The sequence below is a fragment of the Thalassophryne amazonica genome, chromosome 5, assembly GCF_902500255.1.
Source record: "Thalassophryne amazonica chromosome 5, fThaAma1.1, whole genome shotgun sequence".
In the NCBI taxonomy this organism is placed as follows: Eukaryota; Metazoa; Chordata; class Actinopteri; order Batrachoidiformes; family Batrachoididae; genus Thalassophryne; species Thalassophryne amazonica.
Window position 1 is genome coordinate 23445281 of NC_047107.1, and position 18059 is coordinate 23463339.

An 18059-nucleotide genomic window follows, 5' to 3' on the forward strand; every position below is an offset into this window, starting at 1 on the left:
ACCTTGCTGCCTGTCTTGGTAAGGACGCTCTTGTAAAAGAGATTTTTAATCTCAATGAGTCTCTCTTCCTGATTAAATAAATGTTTAATATTAATAATAATAATTAGGGATGTCCCAATCCGATCACATGATCGGAAATTGGGCCCGATCACGTGGTTTCAGACTTGATCGAAATCGGACGTTGCATCCCGATCAGGAATCCGATATAGATTTTATCCTCATTATTTTGATCAGCGCTATTTCAGGCTCATTATTGCAGATTAATGGGCCTTTCACGCGTTGCTTTAGCTCGGCTTTTGACGTGACGCTTCTGACAGGAGCGCGCATTGCTGCTTGTCGGCAGGCTGATGCGGTCAAAGTTCAACCCAATCTTTTTTTTTTTTTAATGAACAAAAGAAAAAAAAACATAAGTTCAACCGGACAGACGCGCGCAAAATTTATTTCGCAGAACTGCTGTTTGTGTGTTTACGCGCTCAGCCTGACGCCTCGATGGAATGACAAGAGGATGATGGACACTTTCCCACTGAAACTCTTGCTCAGTCATCCTTCCGTGCGCAGCAGGACCCGGTGCTGACAAAGTCCTCAGGATGACGATCTGTCATCTGATTAACAAAAAGAAAAAACAAATTGTCTTGTGATCATTTGTCTGCAAAACGGAGCGAGAGATGGTGTGCGCATGAGCGACGTGCACACTCATCACATTTAGGAGCGCGTCTTAAAGAGCTTCCGTCTTCATTCACGTTCACTGCTCTGCTCTGAACTTGTTGAACACTAATAAAGCATCAGATGGGTACACTGAGGACTGTCAGGACGCAAATATAAGTTGTTTTTTTTTTTTTTTTTTTTTTTTTTTTACTTTTACTTTTCAAGTTGACTTTTGAACTTTCGACGCTCTGAGCTGTGACGTAGCTTCACACTGTCCAATAGGAACGACGCGTCGGGCCACAACACAGAAGACTAGTGGCAGAAACCAGTGATCTGTACAAATGGTAAATGGACTGCATTTATAAAGCGCTTTTCCATCTGCATTATACGCTTAAAGCGCTTTACAATTATGCCTCAAATTCACCCCGATGTCAGGGTGCTGCCATACAAGGCACTCACTACACACCGGGAGCAATAGGGGATTAAAGACCTTGCCCAAGGGCCCTTAGTGATTTTCCAGTCAGGCGGGGATTTGAACCGCAGATCAGTGCAGAAACCACATGTCTGAAGAAAAATCCTTGGAAATGTTTTTTGTTGTTGTTTGTTACCTCAAAATTTCTGATTACTGTTTAAAAAAGTTTAGAACACTTGTAATTAAAATAGCTAAATCAATAAATGGTTATTTAAAAACCTTTCATCTATAAATTAAAACCACCTGTTATTTCAGATTAGATAATTTCTTGTTTAACATAAGAAACCTTGGGCATTTATTTTTAGACAAATAAAATAACATGGAAATTTGTACTTTTTTTAAGTCTGGTAGATTATTACTTGATTGTTCAAGCTACTTCAAGGAGAAGTGCACTGTTTAAGTGATAAATAATAAAATAAGGTGATTAAAATAAAATATTTAGCATTTGTTCATTGTTCATTCAGTTTTTTAAAGTATCGGATCGGGACTCGGTATCGGCAGATACTCAAAATCAGATGACTCTGAATCAGATTGGGGCCAAAAAAACCTGATCGGGACATCCCTAATAATCAATGTTTTTGACATCTGGCTCATGACTGTTTGCTGTTGCAAATGTTTTGTAACTTGATGATTAAGGCTGCATAAATATTTGCCTCAGGTCACCATGATTCACGCAGTTCTCAGCTTCTGGATCTTATCTGCAGTGATCTGCGTGGGCAGAGGTCAAACAAACCAAGACACTGGACCTGACAGCAGCACCAGCAGTTTGTCATTAGTCACTGAAGCAAACAAAGAGTTTACCTTCCATCTCTATAAGAAGTTCGCTGCTCAGCCTGGGTCAGAGGGCAAGAACGTCGTCTTCTCATCAGCAAGTGTGTCCATGGCCCTGGCTGCTTTGTCTACAGGAGCACGAGGAGAGACCCACCATCAGATCTTCAGTGGTCTGGGCTACAATGACTCTGTGCTGACACAGGCAGATGTAGATCAGAGCTTTCACAGCCTCCTTGTTAAAGAAAATAAGACATCTCATGAAGACATCAGTGAAGGAACTGCTGTGTTTGTTGATGACCACTTTATGGTACGGCCACAGTTTGTGGGGGATCTGAAGAAGTTTTACTTGGCAGATGTGTTCACTGTTGACTTCAGCAAAACAATGGACAGTGCCAACACAATCAACAAGTATGTAGCAAACAAGACCAACGGGAAGATAGACAATCTGGTTGAAGACCTGGATCCATTAACAGTCATGTATCTCCTCAGCTACATTTATTACAAAGGTACGATGAAAGGAGATCTTGTGTCTTAAGGATTCCTGTTCTATCCTATTGATATCATTTACATAAACAGGAAGCAAAATAAGTTTTGTCAGTCATCTGTTGTTTTTTTCTCTATTAAAACAGGAAAGTGGGCAACTCAGTTTAATGCCATGCTCACAAAGGAGGATGAGTTCCATGTTGATGCAAACACCAAGGTTCAAAGTTGTGTTGTCTGTAAATTTAATTTCTGTCATGATTCTTGCACATTTTTTCAACAGTTTTTAAGACTACACAGTATTTTTATAATGCATCATGAATACTCTTGTTTATTCAAGTTTTCTTTTTTCTCCTTCAGGTTGAAGTTCAGATGATGAATATGCAGAACATGTTTGACATCTATATTGATGGACAAACTCAAACATCAGTCCTACGCCTTCCTTTCAGCAACTCCTATTCCATGTTGCTGTTATTGCCTGGTGATATGGAAGCACTGGAGAATATCATTTCCCCAAATATCATCACTGCTTGGCTAAAACAACTGAAGTCCAGGTTGATGACAGCATTATTGCTGACATAGTATTATTTCCTACTCTCTGATAAAATAATGTTTTGCAACGTCACTGGGGCTGACAAAATGTGCACCAGCAATGAATTCATCTCCTATGTTCTAAATGGCTGGGAAAGAAAGGTATAGATTATTAATTAAACAGAATTAAGAGCATGGTCAGGAAGGGCATCCGGTGTAAAACTTGTGCCAATTCAACATGCAGATCCACCTCAGATCTGCTGTGGTGACCTCGAGTGAAAACAAGGGAGTAATGTACATTTTTGCATTAATATTCTTATTTTTAAATCTGCACAGATAATTAAAATGTCCTGTGAGTTGTAAAAGATGTCACCACATTGTCTTGATAGTGGAGAATTCTCCCTACCGTATATGGGAAAAAAATCAACCCAGAATGCATTGCTTTGTCAACTTCCAGGTTGTTTTTTTTTTCCAGTCAAACCAATTCATGGTCCCATTGCTTACAAAGGTTGATCTCCATATTTTCCTTTTATTAATTAGAATTTTTACAACACAACCGGCCAGCAGTGGTCTGGACATGGGACTTTAAAGCAGTTAGCACTGCTAGCTGTTAGCAACATCCGTGTTTACTGGCTTATTGACAGTGGCTGGACAAATTAAAGTATCAAAAGATGAAAAAGTATTGCTTACATTCAAGCTACTATTACAAGAGATGACAATCAGATGTTTCATGACATCACATGGAACTTGTGGATCTCTGACATATGTAAGTTGCGAAGCCCCGTGAACCAGGAAGCAGCATCGGACAGCACGATGATACTCATCTTCAACAGCTTACTCCAGTTAAGGCTCACAGTGGGGCTGGAGCCTGTCCCAGCATTCACAGGGCGTGAGGCAAGGTAGACCCTGAACAGGACGCCAATGAGTGCAGTTATACTTTATACTTCCACGATGTAGGCGTAGGGCATGAAAATGACAACTGTGTCGGTTGTTAATTACCAGTTGCACTGTGCTGCTTTGTGCCAGGTTGAAGATCAGGTCCTCTATCTTTTACATGTAGTATGCAACATTGCTTAAGGTGCACTTACACAAGCATGCCTTTGACTCGCACTAGCACAAACTGTGTCGTGCTGGAGAGTAAACTCGTCTTTAACTGGTGCAGCCAGAACACCAGAGGGGCACTGGTGCGTGCTATTGTGCACAGAGAATTTTGAAATGTTCAAAAAATATTTCACCCACAAACGTCATGCTCTGTGGCACGATCTAATCTCCAACACTACTTGCAGCTCATCAAGTGGAGTAAAGAAGTAGTGAACAGAGCGATTGGTGATGTCAGTGGATCGCATCAGAGCGCATCTCGTCTGGAGGATTATAACAAGAAGTTAAATCTGTTATCAACATACTTTAACAGCTGCACACAAGAAGGAAAAAACAAACTGTTTTACCAAGCTATGACAATGTAAACATGACAAATAATTACCTTTTTAGACGGCTCAAAATGCTTTCTGCAGGTAGAACGGCTCTGGCTGCAGCCTCCTCTGTGATGCAGGAAGCGATTGGAGCCATTTTCAACAGCCAGTTTGCAGAAAAAATGACGAATCTACCACAAAATAATTTTATATACACAGCGTTCAGCACAGAGCACGTGGCAGCCAGTGGAACAAAGAACATCCAGCTGTGGACACAGCAAGTGGGAGCATCAAGACGATGTTCAAGCTCCTGCGTGAGTCTCGGGCATGCTCGTGTCAGTACACTTTACATTCAAGCTACTATTACAGCAGATGGCTAGAGATGAGGAAATGGCCAAACATTCAAATGTGCTACTTCCTTGTTATGCAAATGTCAGACAAGTAACCTATTAGTCCCCTGGCTGCATGCGATTTCCTGATGGTTTCATTGTGTATTGATTAGATTCATGGTTCATTTTTATACAAGTATGAGCTGTATTGGAACGGTAATGGGACTGGGTGTGCTGTATGAGCTACGGACAAAAGAGGAATTGGCAAATTGTTATCATCTAACATGACATGGTATCATGGGAATGTATAACTGTCGTCTTGGCTTTTTTTTTTTTTTCTTTCAATGATGGGCACTGAGGAATGAACGAGTAACACCGAGCAATGAACCAACCTGAAATTTGTAGTCCGCTTGGGGACATCCCTTGTCACAAGCACGTGAAATGCTTAGGGAAGTGTATGGAGATAAAGCAATGTCACAAACATGCGTTTTTGATTGGCGCAAGAGGTTAAAGAGGGGCACGAGGAGATGGAAGATGACTCCAGGAGTAGGAGGCCTTTAACGAGCAGGATTGAGGTCATCGTTGAGCGGGTAAGGCAGGTTGGGCGTGGCCATCTTCGCAAGCCCGGCGCCAGAAAAAAAATATTAAGGGGGCGATGACTTTATCACAGGGGGCGGGGTCGCCCCCCCCCCCCCCCCCCCCAAAAAAAAAGTGCGCACCGGACGGGACGTGCCTCTGAGTGTGCGTAACGAATTGGGTGCACTCCTGGAAAGCTCATGTATTTAGGGCCCTGTCCCACTGGCGTTTAGGATTTGCGCATGAAATGAGACAAAAGCTGAGCGTCCGCAACAAAGGTGGGCGGAAATGACAAATGTCCCGGGGTGGATCAGCGAATACATGAGGAAGAAAAGTGGATATAATGGAACAGAAGCGAAGGCGACCACAGAAGCACCCCCATGAGGGGCACAGCGGCCATGATGCACTCGCTTCATCCGTGCTCACTCTGTCTGCATGCGCGACATACCATTTGCGACCGTGATGTGGCCGTGTTGGTCACGCGTCATATGTTTTGCACGCTGTCCCGGTCCGCCGCCAAGCCGCGCCAACTCGTCGGTTGCGGATATCAGCGGATGACAGGGCATATGCGGCGCGTTGGTTGTGTATGTCCTGCGTATGTCTTCAGTATGTGTTCAGGCAGTGATGCGGATCTCATCCGCAGCAGGATTTTTGAGCCGCTCAGAAATCCTGGCTGCGGACATGCGTGCCTCTGCGGATGATCATGGACGTGTTCAGATGGCGGCCAACTCATACAGGAATGTTACACGGTTATTGCGGTTGCTTGGCGGATGTGGGCCACTTTTGTGCGCATTCCATCCGCAAATCCTGCTAAACGCCAGTGGGACAGGGCCCTTAGGCTACACCGTTGTAACAGACTAAGAGTAAAGAGTGATGACAGTATTTTTTTTTATTATTATTTGAACGTATAGACCCTCAGTCAAGTGATCTCCTGCATACCACAAAACCAAACCAACAACTGATCTGAGAAACGACACGAGACAGTAGATTAACCCCACATCCAGCCCTCCATCACAAGCGCAAACGCAGCGCAATTGGGCATGTGCGCCACTCCATGGCACAGAGCCCAACTACGCATACAGTCACAAAGTTCTTCTGAAAAACTGGAGTGATCTGAATTCGGTTGGATGGGTGTGTGTGGAGACAATTCACTTCGTTCACAACGTGACAGAACTTAACGATGCGCTGTTACGCGCAATAGCGCGCAACAACACCGAACACTATTCTTGACCGTGCGTAATGGTTCCTGATAATTCTCCAGCAACACGTGCCATTAATCGTAACGTGTGGTAACAGGTTGCAGCAGTTCTTGAGGACACCTGACGCCTCTGCCCCGAATCATCACATTTGTGATCAGCGGCCAAGAATGTGTACTTTGTGGCATTCATGACTTGTCATCATGTGTAAACGCAGCATTAACACCCTCCCCAAGTGAGTCGTGCTGCATGATCTGCCTTTTGCTTGTTGGACTTGACGAATCCCAGGAATTCCAGCTCTGACACTGCTTGAATAAATCGAGCATGCTTTAGTTCGTCCACCTTGCCATAATTGTTGGACTCAGGATCCTTGCCCTCTGCCGCACTGACAAGTGCAACCCTCAACCTATCAAATTGCTTGAACACAAACACATGCCATATCTGTTTGTTTTAAAATTAGTTACTTTAGTTAATTAATTTGGTTTATTTCTTAAATACATGATATTATTGAATAACTAATATTTTGCTATATTTTCCAGTATTTCTTATTTTTATTTTTATTTTTTGATAACTGTCACATCCGAGGGGCGGGGTTGATGACGTGAGGGGGCGTCGCCCCCAAACGCCCCCTCGTGGCGCCGGGTCTGCATCTTCGGTTGACTGTTCGAATGATCGCAAGTCAGCTAGACATGAAAAAGGACAGTGTTTGGAAGATTATCACTGAAGATTTTGGCATGCTGAAAAACTGCAAAAATGGTGCCACGGTTGCTGAATGATGATCACAAGGAGTGTATGAGGACACCATCTTCAAACTGAATCAGAACTGCTTAGAGGAGTCATCACTGGTGATGAGACATGGATTTTTGAGTACGACTCAGAAACCAAGCGCCAGATTTGTCAGTGGACGCTTCCGATGTCGCCGAGGCCAAAGAAAGCAGGATAGTCAGAAGTGAAAGTCATGTTGATCATATTCTTCGATGTGAGAGGCATCATCCACAGTGAGTTCTTGCACAGGACCAGACGATCAATCAACAAGTCTACAGAGAGATCCTGTGACATCCGCTCAGTGCACGAGAAGCGATGAGAGTTGTGGCAGGACAACTCATGGCTGTTTTACCAGGACATTGCACCTGCTCACAATGCCCTGAGCATCCGACAGTTCCTGGCCAAGACGAACATCGCCGTGCTGGAACAACCTCCCTATTCACCTGATCTTGCTCCGTGTGACTTTTTCATTTCCCCAAGCTCAAGGGGATCATCAAGGGGACCCGTTTTGAAGATGAGGAGGCCATCAGGAGGGCCATAACGACGGAGCTGAGGGGCATTCCAGAAGAATCATTCCAGCAGTGCATAGAAGCATGTCAGAGAAGGATGGAAAAGTGCATTAGACTTGAAAGGGATAAACCATGTACATTGTTGTTTGGAATTGAAATTGTTTGTGACACCAGTCCCGTTACTTGTCACACACACCTCGGATGTTGCCTTCTGCCTTTATCTTGATGCTGTATAGCATACTTCTCTTGTTCACATTTTTCACTCATGAATTAGGAATTCCTGCCTTGTTTATGTTACTGTTGATTCCAAGTAGCATTTCTTGTTTGTAAAAAATTAATCAGTGACACATTCTTTTTAATTTTCTTTTTTTAGATTGTACCAAGTTTACATTCCTAAATTCACCGTCAAGACTCGCTATGACCTGAAAGATGTGTTAACTGCGATGGGAATGACAAACATGTTTGGTGATCAAGCAGATTTGAGTGGCATTCCTGAAAGTGGCCAATTTCAGCAAAAAGGACAGCTAGTTGTTTCAAAGGTAAGAATGAAGCGCATGTTCTGTTCATGTTCTAAAGGCAATTTCATTCCCCTTTCATCGACTTATCTATTCTCTTGCAAGGTTGTGCATCAAGCTGCTCTGGATGTTGATGAGGCTGGAGCCACTGCTGCAGCTGCTACAGGCATTGAGATAACAGAACGTGCTATGCCTATTGACAATTATGTCCCCACTTTGAGATTTGATCGTCCATTCATGGTCTTCATCTTGGAAGATTCTGCAGATGATACAGGAAGCATTCTGTTTATGGGCAAGATTGCAAAACCAACCAGTTACAGGAGGAAACACTCAAACATTCATTAAATCCTGAATGCACTGTTGTTGTCTGTGTTTTTACTGTACTGATGATTTCAATAATTCATCTTATGGCCCAGTAACACGGCACTTATTGAAGGGCAACAAAGCCCAAACAAAACAATAAATATGGACTTTTGTTGGCATCGTTCCTGCAGCTGGCGCTTCGTCAGGATTTTTAAACTGAAAATTTGAACGAATGCCACCGAATACCTCAGTTCATTTCGTTTTGCTGTCGTCCTTGATGTTTTTTTTATCGTTTGCTTAGTTTGTGTAACGTTAGCATTTAGTTTGACTTCGTTCGACCAGCTGAATGTTTTCACACAGTACAGAAGCTGTTTGAGTGCTGCTGCTGCCACTGCGTTGATGTACCTTCGGAAATTACAGGGCAAACTCAGCCTGTTTGCTTGGAATTTTTTTATCTGAAATGGGGGGGGGTTAGTTTCACTGGGCTCCGGCACCTTATATAGGCCAGAATTCATCTATTGTGTGGATACAATTAATTATTTTGCCACAAGCAGCTGCAGAATTTGAAACAACAAAAAAAGCTGTGTAATTTCCGACGATACTTGAATGCAGCGGCAGCCATCACCTCCTGCGTGCAATTATTATTTTTTATTAAATATAACAATATGAGTGTAGGAATGACAATCCAGCCCTTATGTAACTGTGGCAACGGGTAGATGAGTCAGATGATTATATAAAGAGCTGTTCTGGAAGGCAGAATTCATGTGGATCAGTGGCAGCTTGCGAGTATTTTATTCATAGGATGTTTCTCCTGGTATGTAAATTCTCAGCCAATCCCAAAGTCAGTACCTATGCACATGTACCGAAAGGTGAACAAACACTGGCCACTAAGTTGGACCAATGCAAGTAAAATGTGCTGATAATTAAGTTGTATTATGTGCTTCAAAAAGCCAAGCTTCGTGCTGTTGGAGTGTTGTAATGTTGGAATAATCCCCAAAATTTCTCCTGTTTGCTCACAAAAATCAGACAATTTAATGCTTGAGACTTTTTTCTGGAGTCTGACTTGTGCGTTTATATATTTAAACAAACGTATCACTCCACAAAAAAAAGTTTTATGGAGTGAAACAGTTTAGAGATACATTTTTTAAAGATAGATAATTTAAAGATAGATTAAATTATTTGAACTCATGTATCACTTATTTAAATTAACGTATCACTCCATAAAAACTGCGCCACAAGATGAAAAAATGCAAAAGACTGGCCACCACTCCAAATTGCGCCTACCATGTGTTGACATTTTGTTTGCGTCATGATTTATAAATATAGAAGCAGACGTGCATTTGTTTTGTAGCACTTGTTTTTTTTGTTGTTGTTGTTTGTTTTTTGCTGTTAGCAGTTTAAGATTTTTATTTTATTAAAAGAAATATAAACTAGAAACAGAACCATGAACAGAATCATCACAATTCAAAAGACATTCAACTGTGAAATTTGATGGAATCAAATTCATCTTTTATTAAACAAATATAAACAGCAACAGAACCACCAGGATTCAAGTCAATTTCTAAACAAATAGAAAACAGAAAAGGCAAAAACAATAGACTTTCTATTGTTCAAGACGTACTCTTGCCACCCTGTACTATTCAGAAAAACAAAGTACATGTATGTCACAGGTGGACAATTATAAACACTAAGAAATTCACAGCAAAGACTGTGTAACCTATAGTTTACTGTGTGTCTTCCAAAGACATTCCTGCTAATACATTCAACAGTGAAATTTGATATAATCAAATTAATCTTCTTTTATTAAACAAAAGAAATATAAACTATAAAGAGAACCATCAGGATTCAAAAGTCAATTTCCAAACAAACAAAAAAGGCAAAAAATAACACTTACTGTTGTTCAAGATGTACTTTTTCTGTCCCACCCTGTAGTATTCAGAAAAACAAAGCACATGTATGTCACGGGTTGATACACACCTGTAAAAATGTCACACCAAAGACTGTGTAACCTATTGTTTACTGTGTGTCTTCCCAAGACTCTCATTCCTGCTAACACATTCAGATTGGTTATGTGGGGCTGCAGACTTCTTCCTGGGTGGGAGACCAGATTTCAGGTCAACTCTTGCTTTCTTTTTGGGAGCTGCCTTGTGGTAGCCATGTTCCTCTACCAATGATTCTTTTGTCGGCCTTCCACTGGACTGGCACTTACGACCTCCAAGTGCAGCCTTCTTTCGGCGTGCTACAGCAGTTGGTTGTACACCTACAACCCCTGGCAATAATTATGGAATCACCGGCCTCGGAGGATGCTCATTCAGTTGTTTAATTTTGTAGAAAAAAAGCAGATCACAGACATGACACAAAACTAAAGTCATTTCAAATGGCAACTTTCTGGCTTTAAGAAACACTAAGAAATCAGGAAAAATAATTGTGGCAGTAACGGTTACTTTTTTAGACCAAGCAGAGGGAAAAAAATACGGACTCAGTTCTGAGGAATAAATTATGGAATCACCCTGTAAATTTTCATCCCCAAAACTAACACCTGCATCATATCAGATCTGCTCGTTAGTCTGCATCTAAAAAGGAGTGAACACACCTTGGAGAGCTTTTCACCAAGTGGACTGACATGAATCATGGCTCCAACACGAGAGATGTCAACTGAAACAAAGGAGAGGATTATCAAACTCTTAAGAGGGTAAATCATCACGCAATGTTGCAAAAGATGTTGGTTGTTCACAGTCAGCTGTGTCTAAACTCTGGACTAAATACAAACAACTTGGGAAGGTTGTTAAAGGCAAACGTACTGGTAAACCAATCAAGTTAGACATCAAAGCGTCAAGACAGAAAACTTGAAGCAATATGTCTCAAAAATGCACAACAAATCAAATGAAAGAATGGGAGGAAATGAGTCAACGTCTGACTGAACTGTAAGAAACCACCTAAGGGTGATTCTTTAACTACGGGCACTATTGGCCTTGTAAATTTAATTTCCACCACGCCATTGCCGTACAATATAAAGCGCCTTGGGGCAACTGTTTGTTGTGATTTGGCGCTATATACATGTGCTCTGATGTCACTGTTTATCTCCATAGAAACTACCCAAACAGTCTTTCATACAAACTTTAAAGGGACATTACAGTGTTGTGGAAATTACGGCAATAGTGTGGGACAACTACATTTTGTTTAAAAAAATCAACAGTTGTATGACATTGAATACCCCAATTATGTTTTGATTACTGATATTTTATTGAGATTTTAAAACATTAGAAAAAACGTTTCTTTACCATTCATTTTTATCATTGAAGATCAAAAGTCTGGGTGTGGGACAAGCACAAAACGGCAATATTTGCATATAATGATGCTGGAAAAAGTCATCATAGACTATTAGAACAAATTTCTTAACACACTTTCATTGTAAAGATAACTATAAAAGTGTGAAATTTCCCCTTTTTTCTGTTTTTCATACAATATGATCAAAGGACATAAGTGCCCGTAGTCTAAGAATCACCCACTAGTGATGTGTTGGAGCGTTCTTTTGTTTTTCATAATTCTGTAATTTATTCCTCAGAATTGAGTGAGTCCATATTTTTTTTTTTTCCATCTGCTTGGTCTAAAGTAACCGTTAACTGACTGCCACAATTTTTTTTTTTCCCTGATTTCTTACAGTGTTTCTTGAAGCCAGAAAGTTGCCATTTGAAATGACTTTAGTTTTGTGTCATGTCTGTGATCTGCTTTTTTCTACAAAATTAAACAACTGAATGAACATCCTCCGAGGCCGGTGATTCCATAATTTTTGCCAGGGGTTGTATTCGTTTCAAACCTGACAACCTGGTTTTGCTGTTAATCACACTGATTGCACCAGAATATTTGCCAAATGTGTGCAATGCTAAAATCAGAGCCAAGTCTGTCTTCAGTTGCTGTGAGCTGACAAGAAAGGTTTTGGCAGCGGGTAGGAATGTGGCTGGATCATTTTGAACATTGCTCAATGAGTTACTGAATGCCATCCAATTTTCTTTGATCTCTTGAACCGTGGAGCCAGAATCAAGGGTATGATATCTGGATATGGTCTCGCCTCTATGTACTGCTGAGGAGCAAGCACTTCTACAGTCAAACTGGTTTTGCAATTTCCACTGAAGATCAGGGCTGCTTTTCGCAAGTTGGAGATTGTCTAGGCTGTGGTCGCTGAAGAGACAGCACCAAGTGAAGTGACTGGGGGCATTTACGCTGGTGGAAAATCTTCAGAAATGAGGGAGTCATCATTCTGCCCGTGTTCCACAGTGACACTGCTACTATGATTTCTCAATGGAACAACCTCTACAAAGAAATCAAAGAATCAAGGTCGCTTAAATTATTTTAAAAAACATTAAACTAGATGTATTAAGTATGAAACTATGAAATAAGTCAGTGGGTTGTGACAAAGTCTAAAATGTAATCTGTTAATAATGTCTAAAATGTTTTAAGTCTAAAATGTAACCTGTTAAAAATGTAATCTTTTAAATAATGGCTAAAATTATGAAATACGTCAGTGGTATGTGACAAAGTCAAAAAATGTAATCTGTTAAATAATGTTGAATGATGCTTAAAATTGAAAGATTGTATTGTAAAAAGGGGCAGAAAATATGACTTGTTCTTCCCTCTGCTCCTTTTCATTCAATGTCTTGTAATATATTCATTTCTGCTTTTCTGTTTTTCTTTTAAATGAAAAATAAATATTGAAGAAGAATGATGAAAACCACTGTAATGGAAATAAGAAAGAAATAAAGATAAATGTAAAACTGTAAAAACTGTATGTTCCTTGCATTTAAATATCTGGCAGTTGCAGGTTTGTTTTATACATTTTGCCAGGACCTGTTCCTTCAATACATAACCTAGTATGACATAACCTAAACAATTACAGACTCAGCCAAAATTATACCCATGATATTGATTCAAAGTCAAATGAAAAATAGGGCTGCTTTATGGCAGCAGTGTAGAGAAAACAGTCATCAGGACTCAACTGACATCCAATGGGAACAAACTTAAGGTTTCTCAACACATTATGATGAATGTACACCTCGGCACTGTTAATAGCAGACAGGAAACTCTATGCATGCTAGCTAGTATTAGCATTTGTTGGCTAAGTGAACGCTAGGCAAACAAATCAGCTGGTATTTATCTTCAGTTGTGAGAAGTCGGGGTCATCAATGAACCTACAACCCCTGGCAAAAATTATGGAATCACCGGCCTCAGAGGATGTTCATTCAGTTGTTTAATTTTGTAGAAAAAAAGCAGATCACAGACATGACACAAAACTCAAGTCATTTCAAATGGCAACTTTCTGGCTTTAAGAAACACTATAAGAAATCAGGAAAAAAAAAAAGATTGGCAGTCAGTAACGGTTACTTTTTTAGACCAAACAGAGGAAAAAAATGGAATCACTCAATTCTGAGGAAAAAATTATGGAATCACCCTGTAAATTTTCATCCCCAAAACTAACACCTGCATCATATCAGATCTGCTCGTTAGTCTGCATCTAAAAAGAAGTGAACACACCTTGGAGAGCTGTTGCACCAGGTGGACTGACATGAATCATGGCTCCAACACGAGAGATGTCAATTGAAACAAAGGAGAGGATTATCAAACTCTTAAAAGAGAGTAAATCATCACACAATGTTGCAAAAGATGTTGGTTGTTCACAGTCAGCTGTGTCTAAACTCTGGACCAAATACAAACAACATGGGAAGGTTGTTAAAGGCAAACATACTGGTAGACCAAGGAAGACAACAAAGCGTCAAGACAGAAAACTTAAAGCAATATGTCTCAAAAATCGAAAAATGTACAACAAAACAAATGAGGAACGAATGGGAGGAAACTGGAGTCAACGTCTGTGACCGAACTGTAAGAAACCGCCTAAAGGAAATGGGATTTACATACAGAAAAGCTAAACGAAAGGCATCATTAACACCTAAACAGAAAAAAACAAGGTTACAATGGGCTAAGGAAAAGCAATTGTGGACTGTGGATGACTGGATGAAAGTCATATTCAGTGATGAATCTCGAATCTGCATTTGGCAAGGTGATGATGCTGGAACTTTTGTTTGGTGCCTTTCCAATGAGATTTATAAAGATGACTGCCTGAAGAGAACATGTAAATTTCCGCAGTCATTGATGATATGGGGCTGCATGTCAGGTAAAGGCACTGGGGAGATGGCTGTCATTACATCATCAATAAATGCACAAGTTTATGTTGATATTTTGGACAATTGACAGGATGTTTGGGGATGATGAAGTCATTTTGCAAGATGATAATGCATCTTGCCATAGAGCAAAAACTGCAAAAACATTCCTTGCAAAAAGACACATAGGGTCAATGTCAATGAGCAGATCTGATTTGATGCAGGTGTTAATTTGGGGGATGAAAATTTACAGGGTGATTCCATAATTTTTTCCTCAGAATTGAGTGATTCCATATTTTTGTTCCTCTGCTTGGTCTAAAAAAGTCACCGTTACTGACTGCCACAATCTTTTTTTCTTGATTTCTTATAGTGTTTCTTAAAGCCAGAAAGTTGCCATTTGAAATGACTTTAGTTTTGTGTCATGTCTGTGATCTGCTTTTTTTCTACAAAATTAAACAACTGAATGAACATCCTCTGAGGCCGGTGATTCCATAATTTTTTCTAGGGGTTGTATTATCACACTCACAAGTGCAACTTGAAGTTGTGGACATAGTGTTTGCTGTGCTAGTACTAGCATTTGTTGGTTAAGTGAACGCGAGGCAAACAAGCGGTATTTACCTTCAATTGTGCGAAATTGGGGTCATCAATGGACCCATTATCGCACGCACAAGTGCAACTTGAAGTGGTGGACATTAGGGTTATGACTACAAAACATTTTTCAAAACTTTAATTTTCCTGATGTTGCATTTGATGAACCTTTACCCATAGTTAACTTTTGTGACGTTTATTTCATTGGATCATGAGAAAACCTCCCGCACCTAGCACCACATAACTTTTAAAGAATACAAGTTTACACAATACTATTTAAAATAACATAAGAAAAGAATTAAGAAGTATCAAGAAATAACAAGAAAATATATACAAACAAAATATATACCAAAATAATTTGTCTACAATTTGATGGTAAGAAAATTGACAATAAGGAGTACCAAGTTGTGTGCTTGAAAAATGACAACATTACAACTTGGCATTTTGGCAAGTGACAGTGGAACTGCTGCAGACATATACCACTACAGGACCTGCTTGATGAGTACAATGCATGGAACAGTATTCAGATGATCATCTCTGACACAACAGTCAATACTGGTCGCAAAAATGATGTTGTAGCTATGCTTCAGCAAACATTTCGAGACGAGGGATTCAATGAACCTCAATACATCTTGACTATACTTTTCGGTGCATGCGCATTGGTATTGTAGCGGGATGAAAGTCCCGGGTCCCAATTGAAAAGACGTTCCCGCTAGCTTGGCTAACGGGGAGTTCCCCTTTGGCTGACCTGGTAGAGGAACGGTCTTTTGGTGCGAGCCGCATGGGTTCGATCCCCCACCTTCGTCCCGGCCACGAAGGTCCTGCTGCTTCAGTATGTTAATCGTATGCTAATCGTGTGAATGACGTAGTGGGTACTGACTTTGTGATTGGCTGAGAATTTACATACCAGGAGAAACGTCCTGCAAATAAAATACTCGCTAGCAGCTCGTGGAATAACCACACATGTGGAATCAATGCGTGTTCACGCAGACTGACCAGTTTACTGCTCTGATATATCTGATATATATATATATCTGATATAGCAATCACCACGGCACAACAGCGTTTTTTGTTTTTGTTTTTTTAATTGGAGCAAGACGTAGTGCCCAGCATGTTGTCAGACAGTGAGGGTTCTGATGATGAGCAGATAATACCTCTTTTGTTCTGGATAAGAAACCAGAGCAGGTGGGTCCACCAATGTGCGCACAGATCTCCACAGCTTCTGTTTGCAGTTTCTCCAAGACTCAGGCGCTATGAGCTCTGTCCCAGCGCAGAGTCCTGGAACTCAGAGATGCAGACACACACTGCTCCAGCTGTGGGTCCAGGCGCGTTTCATTTAAAGCGCAGAGATCAATGTTAGCTTCAGTTTCATTTAGTTCCTCTTTCATCCCTTTTGCGCTCTTAGTTCGCAGGCTATTCAGTAATAAAGCTTGTTCGTCCACCTTTTCTTAACAAATTGCGACTTTTTTACTTTTTTCCCTTCGTTCAGGAATCGTTGTATACCTTCTTCTTCTTCACCCAGCAGTAGCTCGATTTCCACTGGCACCTTATTGGGCAATGGCACCAATGATGGTCATTGATAACCTGGGCCTTGACCGATCTGTTCTGGAAATTCCATTTGTACTCTACATCTTTGTTTTTAGCTTGTTTTATGTAGGATGCCCTTCCTGACACAGCCCTACTCATTTATCCAGGCTTGGGAACTGGCACTTGGATTGTACTGGCTAAGGGGTGGGCAATGAGGACCGAGACAGTGCAAGCTTTTGTTGCAACCAATCACCTCAGCAGGTGGGTTTGCTGGTGAGCTTCTCCCCTGAACATAAACACCTGATCATTAATGAAATCACCTGCTGAGGTGATTGGTTGCGAGGAAAACCTGCACTGTCTCTGCCCTTCATGGCACATGATTGCCCACCCTGCTGCACACCCCATGTGGCAGAGTTAATAATATATTCTGATTAATGAATAATATCTTATTTTTCCAAAGTATTAGAATCTGATTATTATTAATAATATGCATATGTCACGGACATGAATGAGCAAAGCTTGTCAGCATCTCACCATGTCATTTAGGTCCTTCAGACTTTATTTTGAGTAAATGCTTCAGCAGAGCATTAGCATAGCAAAAACCTTTCAGCTTCTGGGAGGGCTCCAGACCCCCCCACCTTTTTAAGCATTTTGCTTTTTTGCTTTTCAGCTGACCCCCCTAATTACAGCCCTCTTAACCCCCTGCCACTTTAAGCATTTTTTCAAATGTAGATGTAAATTAATAGCTAGTTGACAATAGGGCTGTACAATATGGCCAAATTATCGTATCTCAATATTGTCATATAAATTGTCATGTAAATGTCACTTATATACATGCTGTCCATATTCTTGAGCCGCTTAGGTGGGTAGGGAGAGTTCCCATGGGATAAAAAAGCTTTTCAACCTACCATCCCTGGTTCTCACGACCAGGCACCTAAGTGGCTCTACTCTCTCTCTCTCTCTTTTTTTAAAGATATTTATGTGTACCTTAGTAAACACTAGTAGAGTTCCACCTTAGATTTGGAATGGATAATAGAAGATGTACCTTACTGAATTTTCATATCAATATGATATACGATATGACTATGATTTGACACAAAGTGCAGCAACAGTGAAAATTAAACATTCTTAAACAGTAATAATACCACACTCATTTTGCACTCATCATAAGGTTAGGATACTGTGCCCTCCAAAAGTATTGGAACACTTGGAATTTCACACATTTTAATTTGTTTATGCCATTTTAAATACAAGAAAAACAAACAAAAAAAATAATAAAAATTTCTAAATT

General features: G+C 40.5%; 1 protein-coding gene across 1 annotated transcript; it reads left to right on the forward strand.

The window, feature by feature from the left end:
• Window positions 1-1775: 1775 nt before the first annotated feature.
• On the forward strand, window positions 1776-8560 carry LOC117510171 (serpin A3-5-like). Its single transcript, XM_034169793.1, has 5 exons — window positions 1776-2394; window positions 2518-2588; window positions 2729-2922; window positions 8057-8222; window positions 8304-8560. Exons 1-5 carry the CDS (start codon window positions 1782-1784, stop codon window positions 8541-8543), a joined length of 1284 nt encoding a protein of 427 aa, XP_034025684.1. The 5' UTR covers window positions 1776-1781; the 3' UTR covers window positions 8544-8560.
• The last annotated feature ends 9499 nt before the right edge of the window (window positions 8561-18059 follow it).